This window comes from Microtus pennsylvanicus, chromosome 12 (assembly GCF_037038515.1).
Source record: "Microtus pennsylvanicus isolate mMicPen1 chromosome 12, mMicPen1.hap1, whole genome shotgun sequence".
In the NCBI taxonomy this organism is placed as follows: Eukaryota; Metazoa; Chordata; class Mammalia; order Rodentia; family Cricetidae; genus Microtus; species Microtus pennsylvanicus.
In genome coordinates this window covers 1,822,359-1,840,184 of record NC_134590.1, presented here as the reverse complement: position 1 = coordinate 1,840,184, position 17,826 = coordinate 1,822,359, and the positions used below count along the sequence as shown (strand labels likewise).

General features: G+C 47.2%; 1 protein-coding gene across 1 annotated transcript in view; it reads right to left on the bottom strand.

The window, feature by feature from the left end:
• Tgfbr3 (transforming growth factor beta receptor 3) overlaps positions 1-17,826 on the bottom strand; it is a 171,993-nt gene that overhangs the window by 33,630 nt on the left and 120,537 nt on the right. The window contains exons 5-9 of the mRNA XM_075942916.1: positions 14,270-14,453; positions 9,400-9,568; positions 7,599-7,746; positions 2,182-2,374; positions 152-495 (exon numbers count right to left, since the gene is read on the bottom strand). Of these exons, the coding sequence (XP_075799031.1) occupies positions 152-495; positions 2,182-2,374; positions 7,599-7,746; positions 9,400-9,568; positions 14,270-14,453 (1,038 nt within the window). The remainder of the gene's footprint in view (positions 1-151; positions 496-2,181; positions 2,375-7,598; positions 7,747-9,399; positions 9,569-14,269; positions 14,454-17,826) is intronic.

Genomic DNA, 17,826 nt, shown 5'->3' with positions numbered 1-17,826 from the left:
GGTTGTAGCCCAGGGGAAGTGGCCCATCCAACGAGGGGAAAAACTACCAAGTGTAGGGTTCAAAAGTGAAATAACTTCAGGGAAATAATGGACGCAGGATTGCAGCTGGCTGGGGGAACGTTTCTTGGGAGGACCACACTGAGCCACTGACCTTGAGAGAGTCTCTGAGGGAGTCTTTGCTCACAGTTACGGTCAACTTTTCACTGTCACACTTGACCGACAAGGCGTTGGCCACACCCCCCTGTACTTCTTCCGGCTTTCTGTGGTCCTGAAACAGTGGGATGCTGGGAATGGCAGGATTCTTTGGATGGAGAATCCTATCTTCTCCCTCCTTCCAGCCTTTCTTGGGGATATTTCCGAAGGAGAACGGGAGACCTTCATCTTTGTTTTTCCCTCCCAGGAAGGGTGGGTTATCCAGGGTAGGCCCGTGGCCATGGCCCAGCAGGATCCAAAGCTCTGGAGGAGTGGTGTGGACTTCCTCGTCTCTCATCTCCTCTGTGGAAACAAAAGGTGAAGCATTGTGAGTGGCTGATGCCAGGCTGCGTCATCGTTAGAGACGGGGTGACTGGTAACAAACTTGGAGTCAAAGCGCAGGGCATAGAACTGACTAAGCAGTGTGGAAACCCCAGTTCTGATTGGGGGTTCTAACTAGCTGAGTGGCTTCGGACATGTGACTTATTTCTCTGTGACTCAGTTTCCCGAGTTTTAAACTTTAAAAGTTTAGATTGTAACCATGATCCTCAACTTGGGCTTCACGTTGAAATCACTTTGGGGCTTTGGATAAAATGCAGCTCCAGTGAGTGTTTGGAGCTTCTAGTGTGACGGCAATGCTCGACCACGGCAACGCTCGACCACGAGGGAGAGCCATTCTGCTCGACAATTTCTAAGTTCCTACCAACTATATCCCTGTGCCAATTGGGGCAATAACATGCTATGCAAAGGTCCTTAAAATATTTCATTTAATCCAGGGGTCTTAAAATCATCTCTCAAAATATCTCTTGAAACAACATTGGCATTTTTATGTTATATTTTGCAGCACCAAGGATCGAGCCCAGGTTCTTTATCATAGTGGGTGAGTCCTCTGCCTCTTTAACACTGCTTTTTTAGAATTATCTTTGCTGCCTTCTTTTTGACTGATAAAAATCTAGGCGATATCCAGGTACCCTGGTCCTTTGAGCCTCAACTCTGGAAGAGGAGAGCCGCTTAGGCACACTTATTCCTTGAAAGGAAGATAGAATTTTGTAAAGGCCACATGGAGCATCGCCAAGTTTCCAATAATTGCGAGAGAAACTCGTGTTTCCCCAGGATTCTCTGCATCCATGGTTATCTGAGCCCAGCTGATGGATGCTTAAGGCTCAGGGTAAGATAGGCAGAAACCATTAGGAGACGTGACGCCTCCTTCAACATGATCCTTTTGAAAAGGATGTTATAGACAAAGCATCAAAGGAAGTCACAGCTTTGGAGTGCTTTCAACACGCACATTGATAAAAAACAAACAAACAAAAACACTACCACCCCACACGGAAAACATCAACAAAACATTTTGGCAACTCACTAGGGGAGATGTTGTTCTTGTTATTTTGATTGTTGACAAGGAATCTGAGGTTCAGGCTTGGGGATTAAGTAACACCTCCCCGAATAGTAAAGAAACACTAACGCTGGGTGGGAAGGTCGATTGGGAAGCTTCGATCCATCAGTACTGTACCACACGGTACCATTGGGTGAGGAACAGGTCCAGAGATCAGAGAGCTAGGGGGTTCAGGTCACACCTACTTTAAAACTCCAGATGCTCCCAAGGGCTTGCAGACTCTGCTTCTGCTAGCCAAACTCCACACCCTGAAGAAATTCTCCCCCGTCTGAGTCCCCATGGCTATTCTCCCATAAACTTCAGCCGTTGACCACAGGCTTTTCCCCAATGGTCCTGCCCCCTTGGTCTTCTCAGTTGTGATTGGTCACTAATCATTCTAATGTAATCACAGAAGACTTGGTGAACAAAACATGCCTGACATGTAATCTGTCACGGAACATATGCGCTACGGCTGCCTCCATTACTACGTGAGCTTAAGCTTTACACCGTCAGACAAACTATCAAACCGCACCACAGAAAACCAGTAACCATCACATGGACGTGAGTGTCTTTCACAAAAACACTTCATCCAAGAGACAGAACACCACGCGTACCATTATTGTTCTCAAGCCGGAGATGAAATCTATTCGCCACAGGCACCATGGTGTATGACGTCACTGGGCTGTAGCCATTATCCAATGCCCACTGCACCAGATTCTCTTGGGTGGAAAGGGTGTCGTTTTTTATCGACTTGGTCACGGTCATGGATCTTTCACTGTCTTTTCCAAAGCCAACGCTGTTGGTAGCCTAAAGGGAAGAGCAAAATTTCACTTGTGAGTATAAACCTGAAAGTGCTTTCTAGGCCCAACAGGCAGCACTGACCCGGCTGGGTGAGTCATCAAAATGAAAGACAGGAAAACAAGTGCGTGGGAAGGGGATCAAGGTGGGAGCTGGAGTAGGCATGATCAAGATACATTGTATCATGTATAAAGTTGTCAAAGAATAAGAGATATTCTCAAAGGATCCTTTGAATAAGAGCTTACCTGAAATCAGCAGATCCTAGATTGTATAATGAGGACCTACCCTGCAACTCTTGTCTTCCTTGGATAAGACACTGAGATACAAATTAACACACACAAAGTGACGCCCACCCACGCTGCCTTCTCACTTTATTTTGGCTGCCTGTGCTAAGTACACATTTCAAATGTTCCCTTCCTATTTTTATTCAAAATTGTGTATAAAGTACTCAGGTGTGCACACTCTGTTACAAACACTCCGTGGTTCTGCCTCTTGCAGCCTCGACCTAAAGGAAAGACAGTAGGATCCCGTGACTCTCCCAGTGCTGTCTAAGCTATAGACTTCCACATGTAAAACTCAAGTCTTTACATTTCATCTATAAGTTATGATGGGTTTAGCCATCCTGAAGTTGTATACACTTGCCAATTCTGTTAACATACTACACTTTATGGTCTGGAGTGTTAATTAAGAAACTGCTCAAGTATTAGCACTTTATTTAGTAATAAAGAGGAATCCACAAACTACATATTCTTATATAGGCAACACATCTATTGAAACTGAAAGGACATCAAGATTGATGTGGTCCCTATATAACGACAACATGAAAATTCATGAAGCCATATTGAAAGGTTAGCTCTTATGTAATAATCAGCTACAATTGCTAAAATGCTGGTGTTCTTTCAAGGAAGGATACGGATAGCCTCTGGGTAGCCAGGGCGTGGCAGGGTCTATGTGCTCTACTGACGCCCGTGACAGGGATCTTGTCAGTGGGTGAGGGACCTGACCACTGCAGAGGGACCCAAGGGCAAGGCCCAGTTTGCACAACTGCTCTGGCTGAGCAGAGAAGCTTCCAGAGCATAGATTATGCCATTGTCATGCTGCATCAAAATCCCTTTAATTTCCGTGCCCAGTGATTTTCTCCTGCATATCTGCAGCATTTTTTCTAAATGCCTCATTTGTTTCCCATTCTGTTGGCCCCAAACATGACTAAATATTAATTCTTTCCCACTGTAAAGTCATAAAAGATGCACAGGCTCTCATTCTCTTGGCCTCCTCGGTTGTGGGAGACTGTCTGAGGACACATATACTCCAGGGCTTACTAGCTGTCACCCAAGATCGTCTCCTGTTACCCAAAGAGCTTATCTAGGGGAAACCTGCCAGGCTGGCCGCTCACGACTCGATGTGTGCACGCAGGAAACCAGATGGAGAGAAACAGAATCCTGCTACCGTTTGTAAGCTTGGTTGTTAACGACTGAGATTAGTTTAGTTCTTACTCAAACTCAGAGGAAAATTCTAGGGGAATAATGAGAAGAGAGAAAGGGAAGGGAGGGAGAGAGGGAAGGGGGAGGATGGGTGAGAAAAGGAAGTGGTAATGAAAAAGAGATGAAAGACAGAAATGGCACAGAAATCAAGGAAGACCCAGGCAGCTCTCAGAGCCTACTATTTGGTCAACGGGAGTTTCTGAGACACAGCTTCTTCCAGCCTTTCAAAGCAGCATGTGTTTTGACTGGCTGGAACCGCAACCTTGGCCTAAACAATACCGCCTGGCCTCTTCTGCCCTAGACGTTCGTGTTGTCAGACAGCTGAGAAAATACTCTCTCCAGATCCCATCATCTCAACGGCCACCTGTCCTGCTGTACCAGGACAGAGTGATCTGTTCATGCCTTTCCACATAAATCTAGATGCTGTCAGGGTAATTCATATTAATTATGGTTTGGAACTTAAAAGATTGGACATCACTCTACATGCTAGTAAAGCAGCAAGAACCGGGATAATGGGAGGCAAATTGGTTCTCAGCGTTGAGTAAATTCCTCACCTTTGTATTCCTGGACTCTCCAGGTTTTCCCAACTGTAATACAGTCAAGTGGGGGCTCAAGGGGAGTCTCCCCAAACACCACCACCATATTCCTCAACTCTATTGTGAAGTATTAAGTGGACCCTAAGTGGCTGTGCCCCATGCCCTAGAAATGATGGCGCAGGGAGGAGGGCTTTAGGGGAGCAGTGGGGAGAGAATATCAAACACATACACACACACACACACATACACTGAGGCTCTAAACTAGCAATGTGTTTTCTAAGAAGAAGTCATATTTGTGACGCTGCATCAAAGAGCACAAGAGGAAATAGCTTTCAACTTTTAAATTTATTATAATTTTATTATGTGTGTGTGTGTCTGAGAGAGAGAGAAAGAGAGGGGGGGGGTGGAGCTTGGAGGCCTACTTGTAGGAGCTGGTCCTCTCCTTCCACCATGCTGGTCCCAGGGACAGAACTCTGGCCCAGGAGCCTTTACCCATTTCTCTGACCCATAAGAGGGAACGGCTGTGAAGCCCCCCTCATCTTTCCTGTTCTGGAGCTCTCCCTGCTGTAGAAGTCACAGCACGCTGTCTACAGGGCACCCAGGGAACAAGACAGAGCCACATTTTAGTGCTGTGCTTTGTGCATCGCTCTGCCGATCTCTTTGACCACTGTCCCTCACACAGGCTGCATGCTGCCCTTGCTGCAGCTCCGACAACTCAGCACAGCCACGCACGCGCCACGGGGTCATTCTTTCGCCTCCCTACGAACTGTGGTTCCTGTTTCCACCTTGGTTCACGAAGCACTTCACTTCCTGTGGACAAACTCTTCCAGCAAGCACTTATGGAAAGAGGATGAGTTCTTTTTACAATGGGTGCATGCTACTATGTACATATATTTCTTAGGTAATCTTCCTTTAATACAAGGAGCAAGGTTCTGCCATTCTTCTGACGGTGGAAGAGAATCTGAGGCTTGCAACTGAGTAACACACATAGCTGAGAATTTCCACCTACCTGTGTGTTTTAAGGGAGAGAGGGACCCTATGTGCCCTAAGCACTTGAGGGATCAACGAAGTCACCTGAACCACACAATAGCTTTCAAGGCGACTGCTGTCACCCTGTATCCATTTCACAGTTACAGAAACAGACCCCTTGTTGGTTAGACTCTCCACCATGAACTGGGAGACGGACCTTGAAGCTGGCCTTGTCTGCTCCAGTCAGGATCCTTTATTTATTTATTTATTTTTCACTTAGCAACCTTGTCAGTACAGGGAAGACAAGGATAAAGTTCTCCACAAACTACGTCTCCTTTTCTAAGCAGCAACTTAAATCTATGTCTTCACATGCACTCGTCCCTCACGGCACAGTTCGGATTCACATCTGGGACAGGGAGTTAGAAGTCAAATAGCTTGAAACTGAGTGGAGAATTGGAGAAGAAAAAGAACATGATGAAACATTACCTAATTGTTTAGCAATGTTGTCATGTATTATCCAAAATTGGCCTGGAACTCGAGTCCAGCCAAAGAGAGGAATAGAAACAGATCTTGCTTGGGATGATGGCCGATCTCATTTCTAGTCTTTCTGATTCCTCTGAGAGACAGGGACCTTCAAAGCAAAACCCAGGCCTGCTGCTGTCCAGTCACATGCATTCAGGGACAGCAGGAGCCACAGGTCAGGGCTGAGAGCGTGCGTGAGCACTCCAGCAGGGAACTGAAACATACCGTATGTTTTTTTGCCTTTCAAAACTTGATTCTCTTTCCTGTTTTTGTTATTCTGAAGCTAAAAACATTCGGTTGATGTGCCAGGCAGCAAAAGCAGCAGACACTCCAGGTCGCCACCACCCCTCCCCTCATGTCATGCCAGGGGAAGGCAATCAAAATACCCACGACCTTGGAAAATCACGGCTGGGGTTTGCACTCGACACCAGCTTCATCTGTCACACTACACTTGATGGGTATTTGGACTGTTTCAAAGTCTAAGAAAAATAAATTTTAAAAAACCCCTAGGAACAAGGAAGAATTATTTTAAAATTGAGATGTGTGTGCTACTGGCTTTGTCTGCTCCTCTGGTGAGTTCACCTATGAGGCTGGGATTGTAGAGAACCGTTGGCTTTGCCAACTGCTGGATCCCATGGAAGGTGCTGTGTGCGAGTGGACACAGAACCAAAACAACCGAAGGCAATCTCTTTTAAAAAAAAATCAAAAATCTAAAATCAACTCCAGCTGTTTCGAAAAAGGCACTGAAAAAGATGCCGGTCAATTAAAAATACCTTAAAATTTTACTCTTCAAAAAGATGCCAAGGGGTGTGATACATACATGCATATATAAATTCATATACATGCACACACACCCATTACATAATATAATTTGCTCCAATATTCAGTCAAATAGTTTTCCCCTGACATGAGTTTTATTCCGTCAAACTTTAACATTCTAGTTTCCCAACAAACTAGCTACCTCGCTATCACCTTACCACGTTAACAGTGCTCCAGAGATAAACTGGAGCACACCTGTGGTTACTTTTGAAAAAAATCACGTGTGACACATATACAAGTGTGTGTGTGGTGTGCAAACGTGTGAATGGAGACCAGAGGTCAACATCAGGTGTTTTCTTCACGCTATGCCTGCCTCTGTTTCTGAGACCGGGTCTCGCCCTGAACAGGAGCTCACCATTCAGCTAGGCTGTACAGATAGCCAATGAGCTCAGAGGAGTCTGAGTCTGCCTCCCACACTCCAGCACTGGGAATACATATTTATCTCAACAGGAAAGTCTATGCCACGGCTGTGATCAGATGGATCTTCCTTCCTCCCTAAGCACCTAACTCCAGAGTAAAATGATATTGAGTCTCTAAAGAATACTCAGACATGAAAAATGTACTTTTGTTCATTGCTTCATGTTTACTATGACTAGAAAACACACTGATTCATTTCAAAACTTTCCTAATGAGGTAACTGGAATTCAGAAAGCTTCAAGGACTTGTCCAAGGCTGTAATTTTTAAGTAGAAGAACCAAGACTCAAACCCACATATTATACTCCCTAGGGCCATGTTTTAGCCACCACACTGACTGTCCTATCAGGCGAAACCAAGCAAAGTTTGCAAAGTAGAAGGTAACAGATCTAGAAAGTTCAAAGACGCAGAATCCTTGCAAAAATAACACACACAACCACAGTTTAAATCATTGCTGTTTAACAAGACCAAGAAATGCGCGGCCAACTTACAATAACTTTCAGGCTTCCCTTGACGTCAAAGGATTTGATCACCCAGTTGACATCCTTCTTGCACTTCAGGATGAGGATGAGGTCTCTGACCACCTCAGGGCCCTCTCGAGCGGGTTGTATGTCGATGACTATATCCACCTGGAGGGGGCTGTGTGTGGAAAACAAGGCAAAGTCAAGACCCGAATGCCAGGAACTCTGCCACCACTCCCAAGCCCCGTGTTTCCAGTGTCTGGCCAGTTGATTAAAATACTGGCGTGGGTCCCAGGCAAATGACATGTGCAAAACACATTGCTGTTGCACACATAACAAAATGGGTTTACATAACAATAGGAACATGGGCCTGATGCTAATTAACCACACAAGTTTTTCCTTCTAGAGAGGGGAGAGAGAAAGGCAGTTACTCAATGCAGCACCATCTGAAGGATCTTGAGCTTCATTTTGAAGCAGAATTATTTGTTTTCAAGCTTCTGCAACCCACTCTTCATTAGCCTGTGACTTCTAAGACCCTATATGCAGAAACCCTTGAAATCCTGACAAGAGTGGCTGATGGCTGTGAGGTGGGAGACACTCAGAACTTCATAATAAAATAAGAAGCAAAAGGCCTCTTGGCTTATGCAAGAGTTGACTTAGGCATCAATGGTGGTTAAAGAATCAGAGTTGCATTTACTTCCCCAAACTTATGGGTATACAGTTATTAAAGAAAATTATGGGTCAGAGAATTCAGCATGAAAGAGAATGATTTTTATTTACAATTTTTATTTACTAAATGATCACACCCTTCATCCTGAATTTGAGGGGAGTCTGTCTTGGCTTCACTTATGAAACATGATAACCATGGTGCCCTGACTTCAAAGGTCTGCACGCATGTTCCAGATCCTCCCAGTCCCTTTGAATTTTCCAGAGTTCTGTACATGGAACTGAACAGAATCCTACCCAAACCGATCTGTAGTCAATATTGAAATGAAAACTCTATTATACACATCATTTCAAAAATACCTCTACAATACAACTGTAAACTTTGAATCACTGGTCCGTATGAAATACAGATCAGCGTGGAAAATAATAATTTTTTCTACTTAAAAAACAAATTATTTTCAATAGGAAGAATCAAACTTCCAGGCCAGCATAGGAAACAGAGAGGCAGAATAAGAACATAAGTGGCAAATTGTGCCATCCTTCGTATGTACCATGAAGACCCACTCCACCAACACACACACAGACACACACACACCACACACACGCACACACACACACCACACATACACACACACGCCACACATACACACGTACACACACATACACACGTATACACACACCACACATACACATGCTCACACACACCACACCACAAATATGCATACACACACCACACACACATGCACACACACCACACACACATCACAACACACACACACATGCACACACACACCACACACACACCACACCACACGCACACACACACCACACACACACCACACCACACACACACCACACACATGCACACACACACCACACACATGCATACACACACCACACACACGCACACACACATGCACACACACACACCACACACACACATGCACACACACACCACACACACACATGCACACACACACCACACACATGCACACACACACCACACAATGCATACACACACCACACACACATACACCACACACACGCATGCACACACACCACACACGCGGGCACACAGGCACACACACAAGCACACACACACGTGCACTGCACACCACACACACACACCACACACGCATGAAGTCACATGTACACACAGGCCCACCTGTGTGTGTTTGAGTTGGGAGCGATTAGTTCAATGATGTGTACTTCCTTCTCCTGGGGCTGACTGGACAGGACGCAGCCTTCGGCAGGCTTGGGTTGAAGGTACTCAGCAAGGTAATTGAGCGAGAGAAAATTCTTTCCGATGGTGCACGTGGGAGGAAACACTTGATCTGCAGGCAGACAGAAGGGGCGCTTGATCAAACCACTGAGCTTATGGGACCAGACTGGAGGACAGAGGTGACAGACAAGACAAGCCCAAAGGGCGGCAGGGGCGGCGGGGGCTCATCTGTGCCTCGGTTACTGCAGAAAGGTGCCGCACTTTGGCAACTAGTGGCTTCTTTTTCAGGTTCCTGCCCATTTCCTGCGATCCAGATTGTACCTGTTAGGACTCTGTCCTTTAGACTCCGACTCAGGATATCATGGACATTTTTCCTTTCCATAGGGCTCCACAGTTAATTCTAACGTAAGCCAAGGCTGAGACTCTCGGGTGGTAAGGTGTTTGTCCTGGGGTTCCACCGCCACTGTGTGCCTGAGGTGTGGTCATGGCACAGCCCCATAATCTGGCCACTCAGGAGGCAGAGGCAGGAAAATGAGAAATTTAAGATCACCTTTGGCTACATAGAAAATCTGGGGCCAGCCTGGACTACAGACCCTATCTCAAAAAACAAAAATCAAAGAAGATATACATGCCATAAGGAAAAATGAAGTCATGACACATTCAGGAAATGCATGTGACCAAATAATCCAGACTCAGAACCTCAGCTCTTTCCTCCAGAGAACCTAGCCACTCCTGTGGTATCCACTTGTTCCCAGACCACCGCTCCTCCTCTGGGCTGCAGACCTAACTGTCATCTGTCTACCAAGAGGTTCCCACCTAGACACTCAACACTGGGTCTGTTTTCAACCTTACAGGCTTCTCCTTGGATACCTGCAGCCTCAATGCCAATGCCTATTGGTTCTCTACCCCGAAATTAAGATTAAAAGTGGGAAGCATGGGGAAGAGAGAGAAGACAAACTTTTACTCTTTTTTACACGGCTGCCTTGCACAACTAACCCTGGCAGGGCTCTTCCCCATTCTCAAGGTGCTTTTACAAATACCACTGGGCTGAGGACTGCTCACCACCTGACCCGGGTAAAGACATGTCAGTCACAAAATCTGAAGATCTCCCCAGTGACCCATGCTAGTTACAGAGCACGACACCCAAAGAGACTTCCATCTCGTGGCTTAAAATTTAAACAGGAGCTGCTGTCGCTGTGACAGCTGGCGTCCAGGAAATTCTAGGTGAAGGCAGATTATCAGGAGGGGAATCAATCAGACCTGGCACTTCCGTGACGCCGCCTTGTGTCTTTTAAATGTTAAGGATGGGATGATGGGCTTCACATCCACAGTGGCACCTAAGCACAGGAGATGAGCTTTCAAGGTTCTCAGGCTGCGCTGACACTGCCCCCTCCCCAACTTCATACAGCTTCTGTTTGCTGGTCTGCAGCTCACACGGTGGCCCTGTGGCCCTAACCCCGGCAATATCCTCGGCACCACCTCGGCACAAAGGGCACAGTCGTCAATATGGCCCTGCTTGTGTGATTGCTGCAAGAGAGGGTTGGCGTATGCATCCTGCATTTTTTTTCTACAAAACTCGCCCAAGGAAACAGCCCACAGCTTCACAATTCGAGCTCTTGGAGCAGCACCCCGCGACATCGGCTAAGGGGTTTTCCAGATGTGCGGATGAGGAATGCGTACTTCACAGCTGCAGCCCTGGGATGCCTCCCCCAGGTCACAAGATGGAAAATGATATTGGAACCGTAGGGCTGAAATCTGATTGAGACTCAGGAGGTGTGTACATGGGCCAGAAGACTCAAGAAGCCAGGCCCCTCCTGGGACTGTGGCTTGCATTTCCTACACAGGTGTGTCTAGGCTTGTAGCTGGCGCATAATAGACACATAGCACAGGCTTCTGGAGTCAGCAAAAGATGATGTGAAATTTGAGACAAACAGCCAAAGATCCCCCTCCCCCCCCCCCCGTGGGCGAGCCACTCGGAAAGGTTTAACTATTCCAAAGTTGCTGCTCCTAAAGTTCACTGTCAACTACACTGAGTGAACCAATCACATTTTGTCATTTTGTTGCGAGGAGTCCCCCAGGTCACGTGACTTTCCACAAGCACAAAAACATACTCAAGTGCCAAGCAGAGAGGGAAGCCCCAGGTAGAAACCTCTTAAGCCTGGAAGGGAACGTGCAGGTTAATGTGGCTAAGGACTCTGAGAGCAGGGACGGACTTTGGTGGTCACACAAAGGCTCCTTTTCTTGTAGTGAAGACCTACAACCTGGAGATTACTCCACGGTGCTAGGAAAAGAGCCCGCACTGAACGCCCACTTATCCCACTCTGGGTGGACAGTGAGTACCACCACCTGGATGGCTGGGGGCAACCTGCCTTGCGGACCCAAACCTAAGTTCTTATTTAGCCGGCCAGGACTGAGCTAACAAGGTTCTCAGAAACTCTAAAGCTTCCAAGGTGGGAGCTGCACTCTAAAACCCGCTGGGGCTCGTAGCCTATGGTCCCTGTCTGGGAAGCAAATCGGTGAGATTGAGGTTGATGCGAGGTGATAATCAGTAACATTGCCTGGGGTCTATGAGCTTAACAAAGGAGTTTTCCCCCCACCCCAAATGTTCTTGTCAGTAACATGGGCCAGTGATTTAGACCCAACTAAAGGCTGGAGTCAAACTTCAGGGGATCCTAGGGATCCTCAGAGTCACCCACTTTTTACCACTGGGACATCAGGTCTTTTAGTTTTGCTTCCCTGTCTCAGTGTGGAGCTCAGCTACTTAGGAGTCCTGACTCCTGACATGATGTGGGATTCCCCTCTGTATGCTGTGAATACCATTGATTAATAAAGGAACTGCTTTGGGCCTACAGCAGAGCTATAGAGGAACAGAACTAGGTGGGGAAAACTAAACTGAATGCTGGGAGAAAGGAGGCAGAGTCAGAGAGAAGCCATGGAGCCCCCGCCGGATAAAGATGCTGGATGAAATTTTACCCAGTAAGACACAGCCACGTGGCGATAGACAGATTCATGGAGATGGTTAAATTAAAATGTAAGAGTTAGCCAATAAGAAGCAAGAGCTAATGGGTCAAGGAGTGATTTAAATAATAAGATTTCTGTGTGATTATTTTAGGTCTGAACTGCCGGGAGACCAGGAAACACCGGCACAGGTGACTACTGCGCTATACACGTTGTCAAGGAAACGGGGCCCAGTATTCTACACGTTCCCACTCCAAATCTCCTTATTCTAACAATGTAAGACTTGTTATCCCTTCACCCTTCGTTCTACTGGATTCTGCCTCAGACAGGCATAGATCTTGGGGTTTTTTTATTATTATTTTTTTTCCAATCTCTTTATTCCAGTGCGGTCTGACTACCATGAGAATCTAGGAACAAACTTAGGCCTTTCGACCCCGATTCCCATCTAACCCCTTTCTCTGAGCTGCAAGCCACTTTTCATCCTCACCTTCACTTGGGAATATGCCTGGGTAAGACTTGAGGGAGGGCAGAGTCCTTCAAGCATTAGACAGCGTTAGAGTCAAGAGTGAGGGGCTCTACAGTTGAGAACGGCCTTTGCCACTTTCTCGTAATGTGGCACATTCACTGAACCCTCCCTAAGCCCCATCCGCATACAGTGACAGAAACAATATCTCCTCCTTGGGATTGCCATGCCGTACATGGGAAAACTCCAGACATGGTCTTTGCTGTAGCCAACACATCAATGTCAGTGTCCGCTTTTACACACCAACGTCGGTGCCTGCCTTTACACACTAACGTTGGTGCCTGCCTTTACACACCAACGTCGGTGCCTGCCTTTACACACCAACGTCGGTGCCTGCCTTTACACACCAACGTCGGTGCCTGCCTTTACACACCAACGTCGGTGCCTGCCTTTACACACCAACGTCGGTGCCTGCCTTTACACACCAACGTCGGTGCCTGCCTTTACACACCAACGTCGGTGCCTGCCTTTACACACCAAAGTCGGTGTCTGCCTTTCTTGCACTTGTCTCATTTTTACTTTAAAACAGACCCAAGCTGGGGATCAAGCACTCCACACCCCCACCCTGCGGGACATCTGGGGAGGAGGTGGCAGGTGCTGTTGACAGTACTCTCCCCAGCCAGCCGAGGACAAGGTCCCATCCACAACAGTGACTTCCCAGTAACTCCGCGGGGGGGTGCGGGAGGACCTTCCAAATATACTCCACTAAAAATGATTTTGAAATACTTAAAAAATAGGCTTTCAAAACTGAGCTGTTGGATATTTATAACTTTCTGCAAGGCAAGGAAATTAAACTGAACCAACTCTTATCAAAGCATATGTAGTTCCTCTCAACAAACTGTGTCCTTGTAACAAGTGTTAGTACTAAAAATAATATTTTCCCTCTGTTGGTGTCTAAGATTTAACTGATGTCTCAACACCATAAAGGGACAATGGCTTCAAACATCTGCAGAACAGCAAGTAAGAAGCTGCCCCGGGTGTCAAACCCATCCCGCTAAATCCTATATGGTGTCAGTTACCACTGCCTTTCCCCACACCTTAGCCACTTGCTTGTTCTGGATGCCAGGGCTGACGGTGCTCTAAATCCTACACAGCAACCTGCTTTTCTCTCAACCATACTACACCTATCTCTCAGCTGGTTATAACCAGTCCCGTTTCTGCAGGAGAAAGAGGAGGGGTGTGTGGGAAGAGTCGCTCTCTAAGAGACCCCTAGGTCCCTGCTGGTTCCAGCTCTCTGGACCCTACCGTCCCTGGCCCTGACCACCTGGATTCAGAAAGGCCAACAATCAATGGTCACAAATCTGTCCTTAACAGAAGCCACGCAGGATTTACCTTCCCCCACTTTAATGTAGATGTTTCTTGCTATCTTAAGTTCTGTGAATGAAGTCACCGCTCCGTACACCTTCCGGGCCCAGTTTAGCAGATGCTCGTTTCCTTGAGGAAAAGTCCTCTCTTCTGTGTCCGCTGTTGAGGAGAAGTTTCCTGATGAAAACTGGACCTTAGAGCCCTTCGACACCTGAAGCAGACGGGACGGCATAGTTAACACGGCATGGTCACCCAGAGTCAAACAGGTCGGCATAATTAACACGGCATAGTCACCCAGAGTCAAACAGATTTCCCCATCACACCTAATTTGTCCCTTCTCTCTGCTATGCAAGCAGATGTATCAGAGGCAAGCCCTCTGGGAGCGGACTCAAGTAACCCCCAGACCCACTTCTCCCAGATAACCCCAGACAGCACGTCCCTTCGAACTTTGAAAGAACCCTGTGATGAGAAACTGGGAACTGGGAACAGTCCGAATCATCTTTGCTATTTCACACACGTCTCCATGAGAGCCCTCCTTCCAGGCACCACTGTCTTCATTGGTGCTCACCCGTGGACTGAACTGGACATTTAGGGGAAACACTGCACCTCTCTCAATACTGACAAACTTTAAAAATGTCGACTTTGGTGCTTGCCACATTTCTTGCAGAATGTCCAGCGGGTCTCCAGTACAAGAAGGGCAAAGATTCTTTGTATGCCCAGGGAAAGCAGCGTTATGACAGGAAACAGAGTGGCTATGGTGGGCAGACTAAGCCTATTTTCCTCAGAAAGGTGAAAACTACAAAGAAGATTGTGCTGAGACTGGGATGTGTGGAGCCCAACTGCAGATCTAAGAGGATGCTGGCTATTAAGAGATGCAAGCATTTTGAACTGGGTGGTGATAAGAAGAGAAAGGGCCAAGTGATCCAGTTCTAAGCTGACCTTGTTATGAAGACAATAAAATCATGAGCTTTCACTCAAAAAAAAAAGTCGGCTTTGTCATTTCCTAAACAGCAGGCATAACTCTCTGCATGGAATTTATTCTAGATTGTAATGCCACTAATATCGAGCCCGAGCAGAATCGCTGTAGACGCTGACAGTACACACTGGTTGTCTGTAGAAGGTTGTGTGGAAAGAGTACTGACCAAGTGTCCTCACTGCTCACACATCTGCCTGACTCCCAGTGTGAATCCCCACGTTCCGTGTTTTATGACATGTGTCGAGTTTAGTTCCTTTGTTTCAGTATTCATTTACTTTGTGTATGCGGGTACAGGTATGTATGTGGGCATGTGCTGAGGTCAGAAGACAACTTGGGGGTTGTCAGGCTTGGCAGCAAGGGCCTTACCCACTGATGGGTTCTTAAGGAAGCCTTTCTGGTCTGTTCCGGCACAGAACTAGTCATTAATAAGTTGGGTAAAAACTGTCACAAGAATGACAGTTGTTGGGCAACACCACATCCCTCCAGGTACAGCACCCACTCCTGAGGGTCCTTCTGCTGATTCTAAGCAATGGCAGTGTGGAAGCCTTAGCGGTGGCCTTGTTTGGATGTTGTCTGTCCATGTCAAGGCTCACCATCCATCTTCTTGGGTCACACTAACCATGCTACCTCCAGGTATCTCTGCTGGGGAGCAGCCACACATCAGCCCTGCCTCACACCATCTGGGGTTCCCCCCTTTCCTGTAGTAAAACCTTCTTGCTGCCAGAAAGCACTTCCATATTGTTATTCAGCTTTTCCCTGAAAAAACAAAGCCCTCAGCAGTGCGGGATGGACTCTGACCACTGCCTGCACCGTCTGGGTGTGAAGGCAAGGATCTTTACATATTTGTTGCCTGTGTCCTTTCTTGTGTCATAGCTATAAAATTTAACTCTGGGTTTTAAACACATCATGAGAAGCAAGCATTTTTCCTTTCAGTGTGAATGGAGAGATATATCCTGCTGGTGCATTCCGAAGGCACGAAGAATCGCGTAAGTAGAAGAGGCCCAGCAGCTAGCGCAATGTAGCCTGAAGTCATCAAAGAGCTGCGTGACTGTGAGGCCCAGGAAGGGGTCACTCCTGCTGGTCTGTTCGTCTTCCCTGCCACACACCATCCACCCTGCCTCAGCGCGGTCTCCTTCCCAGGCAGCCCCAAGGTTCATAAACTCAGGGCTGAGGAATTTGGAAGCACAGCTACTGCCACTCCTCAGGCACATTCCAGTTAGAAGAAAGCAAAGCTGCCAGGGGTAGGGAGGTGTCCCTGACTGCAGGTTAGTGGAAATTTCCTGCTTAGTCAGCACTCTTCCTCAACCGCAGGTTCCACAGGCCCTACCGAAGCCCTCTGCCATGATGGAGCTACAGACATCATTCACAGGTGACCACCACGATCGTCAGAACCAGCGATGACCGTGGATTCCACAGTAGAGAAAGGAACTGGAGAGAGATGGTGTCCCTCAGCACCAGGACAAGACCAGCGCACAGGGCTTGGGACTTCCAGACACTGTGAGCTTCTGTTCTAACCCTTGAAAGATCCCCACATTTGCTGCTATGATAGGGTTATATTCTTCCTTTCAAAATGACATTCGCATTGTGTATGTGCGTGGTATGAAATGATGTGGTGTGTGTGATGTGTGTCTGTGTGTGCTGTGTATGTGGTGTGCCTGTGTATATAGAGCCCTTCATAAAGCCATCTCTCCAGCCTTCTTTTCTTTCTGCCCCTAAGATTCTGTTTGCTGGTCTGAGTCAGGCCTACCAACCAAGGCAGAGACAACTCAGTCCTTGGTTATACGTGCCTTCAAATATTTGCCAATGTCAGAGGGCTTTTATCACATATTCAGTCTTCGGCTCTCCCCCAGACACCACGGTTGTCCAATTATTACCAGCTTAGAGTCTGACCGCAGTACCGGGGCAAGACTCAGGGTCTCTTTGAATGGGCAGGACTGAATTAAATTCCTGGCCAGTGGTGAAGAGGTCCAGTTCTATTTCCTCCCTCAGCTGGTACAGAGAAAGCTCCAGCCTCTAATAAAGCAGCTGGTTCCCCTGGCAACCAGCCCCCAACTCTAGGACCCCCCGTCACCAGTCATCACATTAACATAGGTGACATCACTCTGGGGACACAAGGGTTTTAGGAGATGTGCGCCAGACGCAAAGAGCAGGGACCAAACCTATTTCTTGGCGCACCACAAAAAGCGAGTGTGAAATTGTCGTTTTAAAGGAACTAAAGGGTAAGCACAAGGATTTTATATGTGGATAAAATAACAGAAACTTCCTACAGCTTTATTTATTTATCCCATTCCTTCAACCACAGTCTATAGTGTCACCTGGAAAATCTTCCTAACATAAGTGATAACACAGAACAGATGAGCATCTTAGCACAGTGGGGAAGAGGGTGTCTCTGCTTCCCTCCATCCCAGGGTTCACCATAAAGAACCAATGACAGCCGCAGAACACCCCATAGACTACCTGCTCTCGGATCCTCCATCCTTGTCCGGACCACTGTGCTGCGCCTTCCCCACCTGCCTTCTCCCAGCCCCCCGCCCCCGCTCTTTCCAGGACTTCCATGCCTCCTTCCCATCCCCTTGACAAAGAACAAGAACACCCAAGGGCTGAGGAA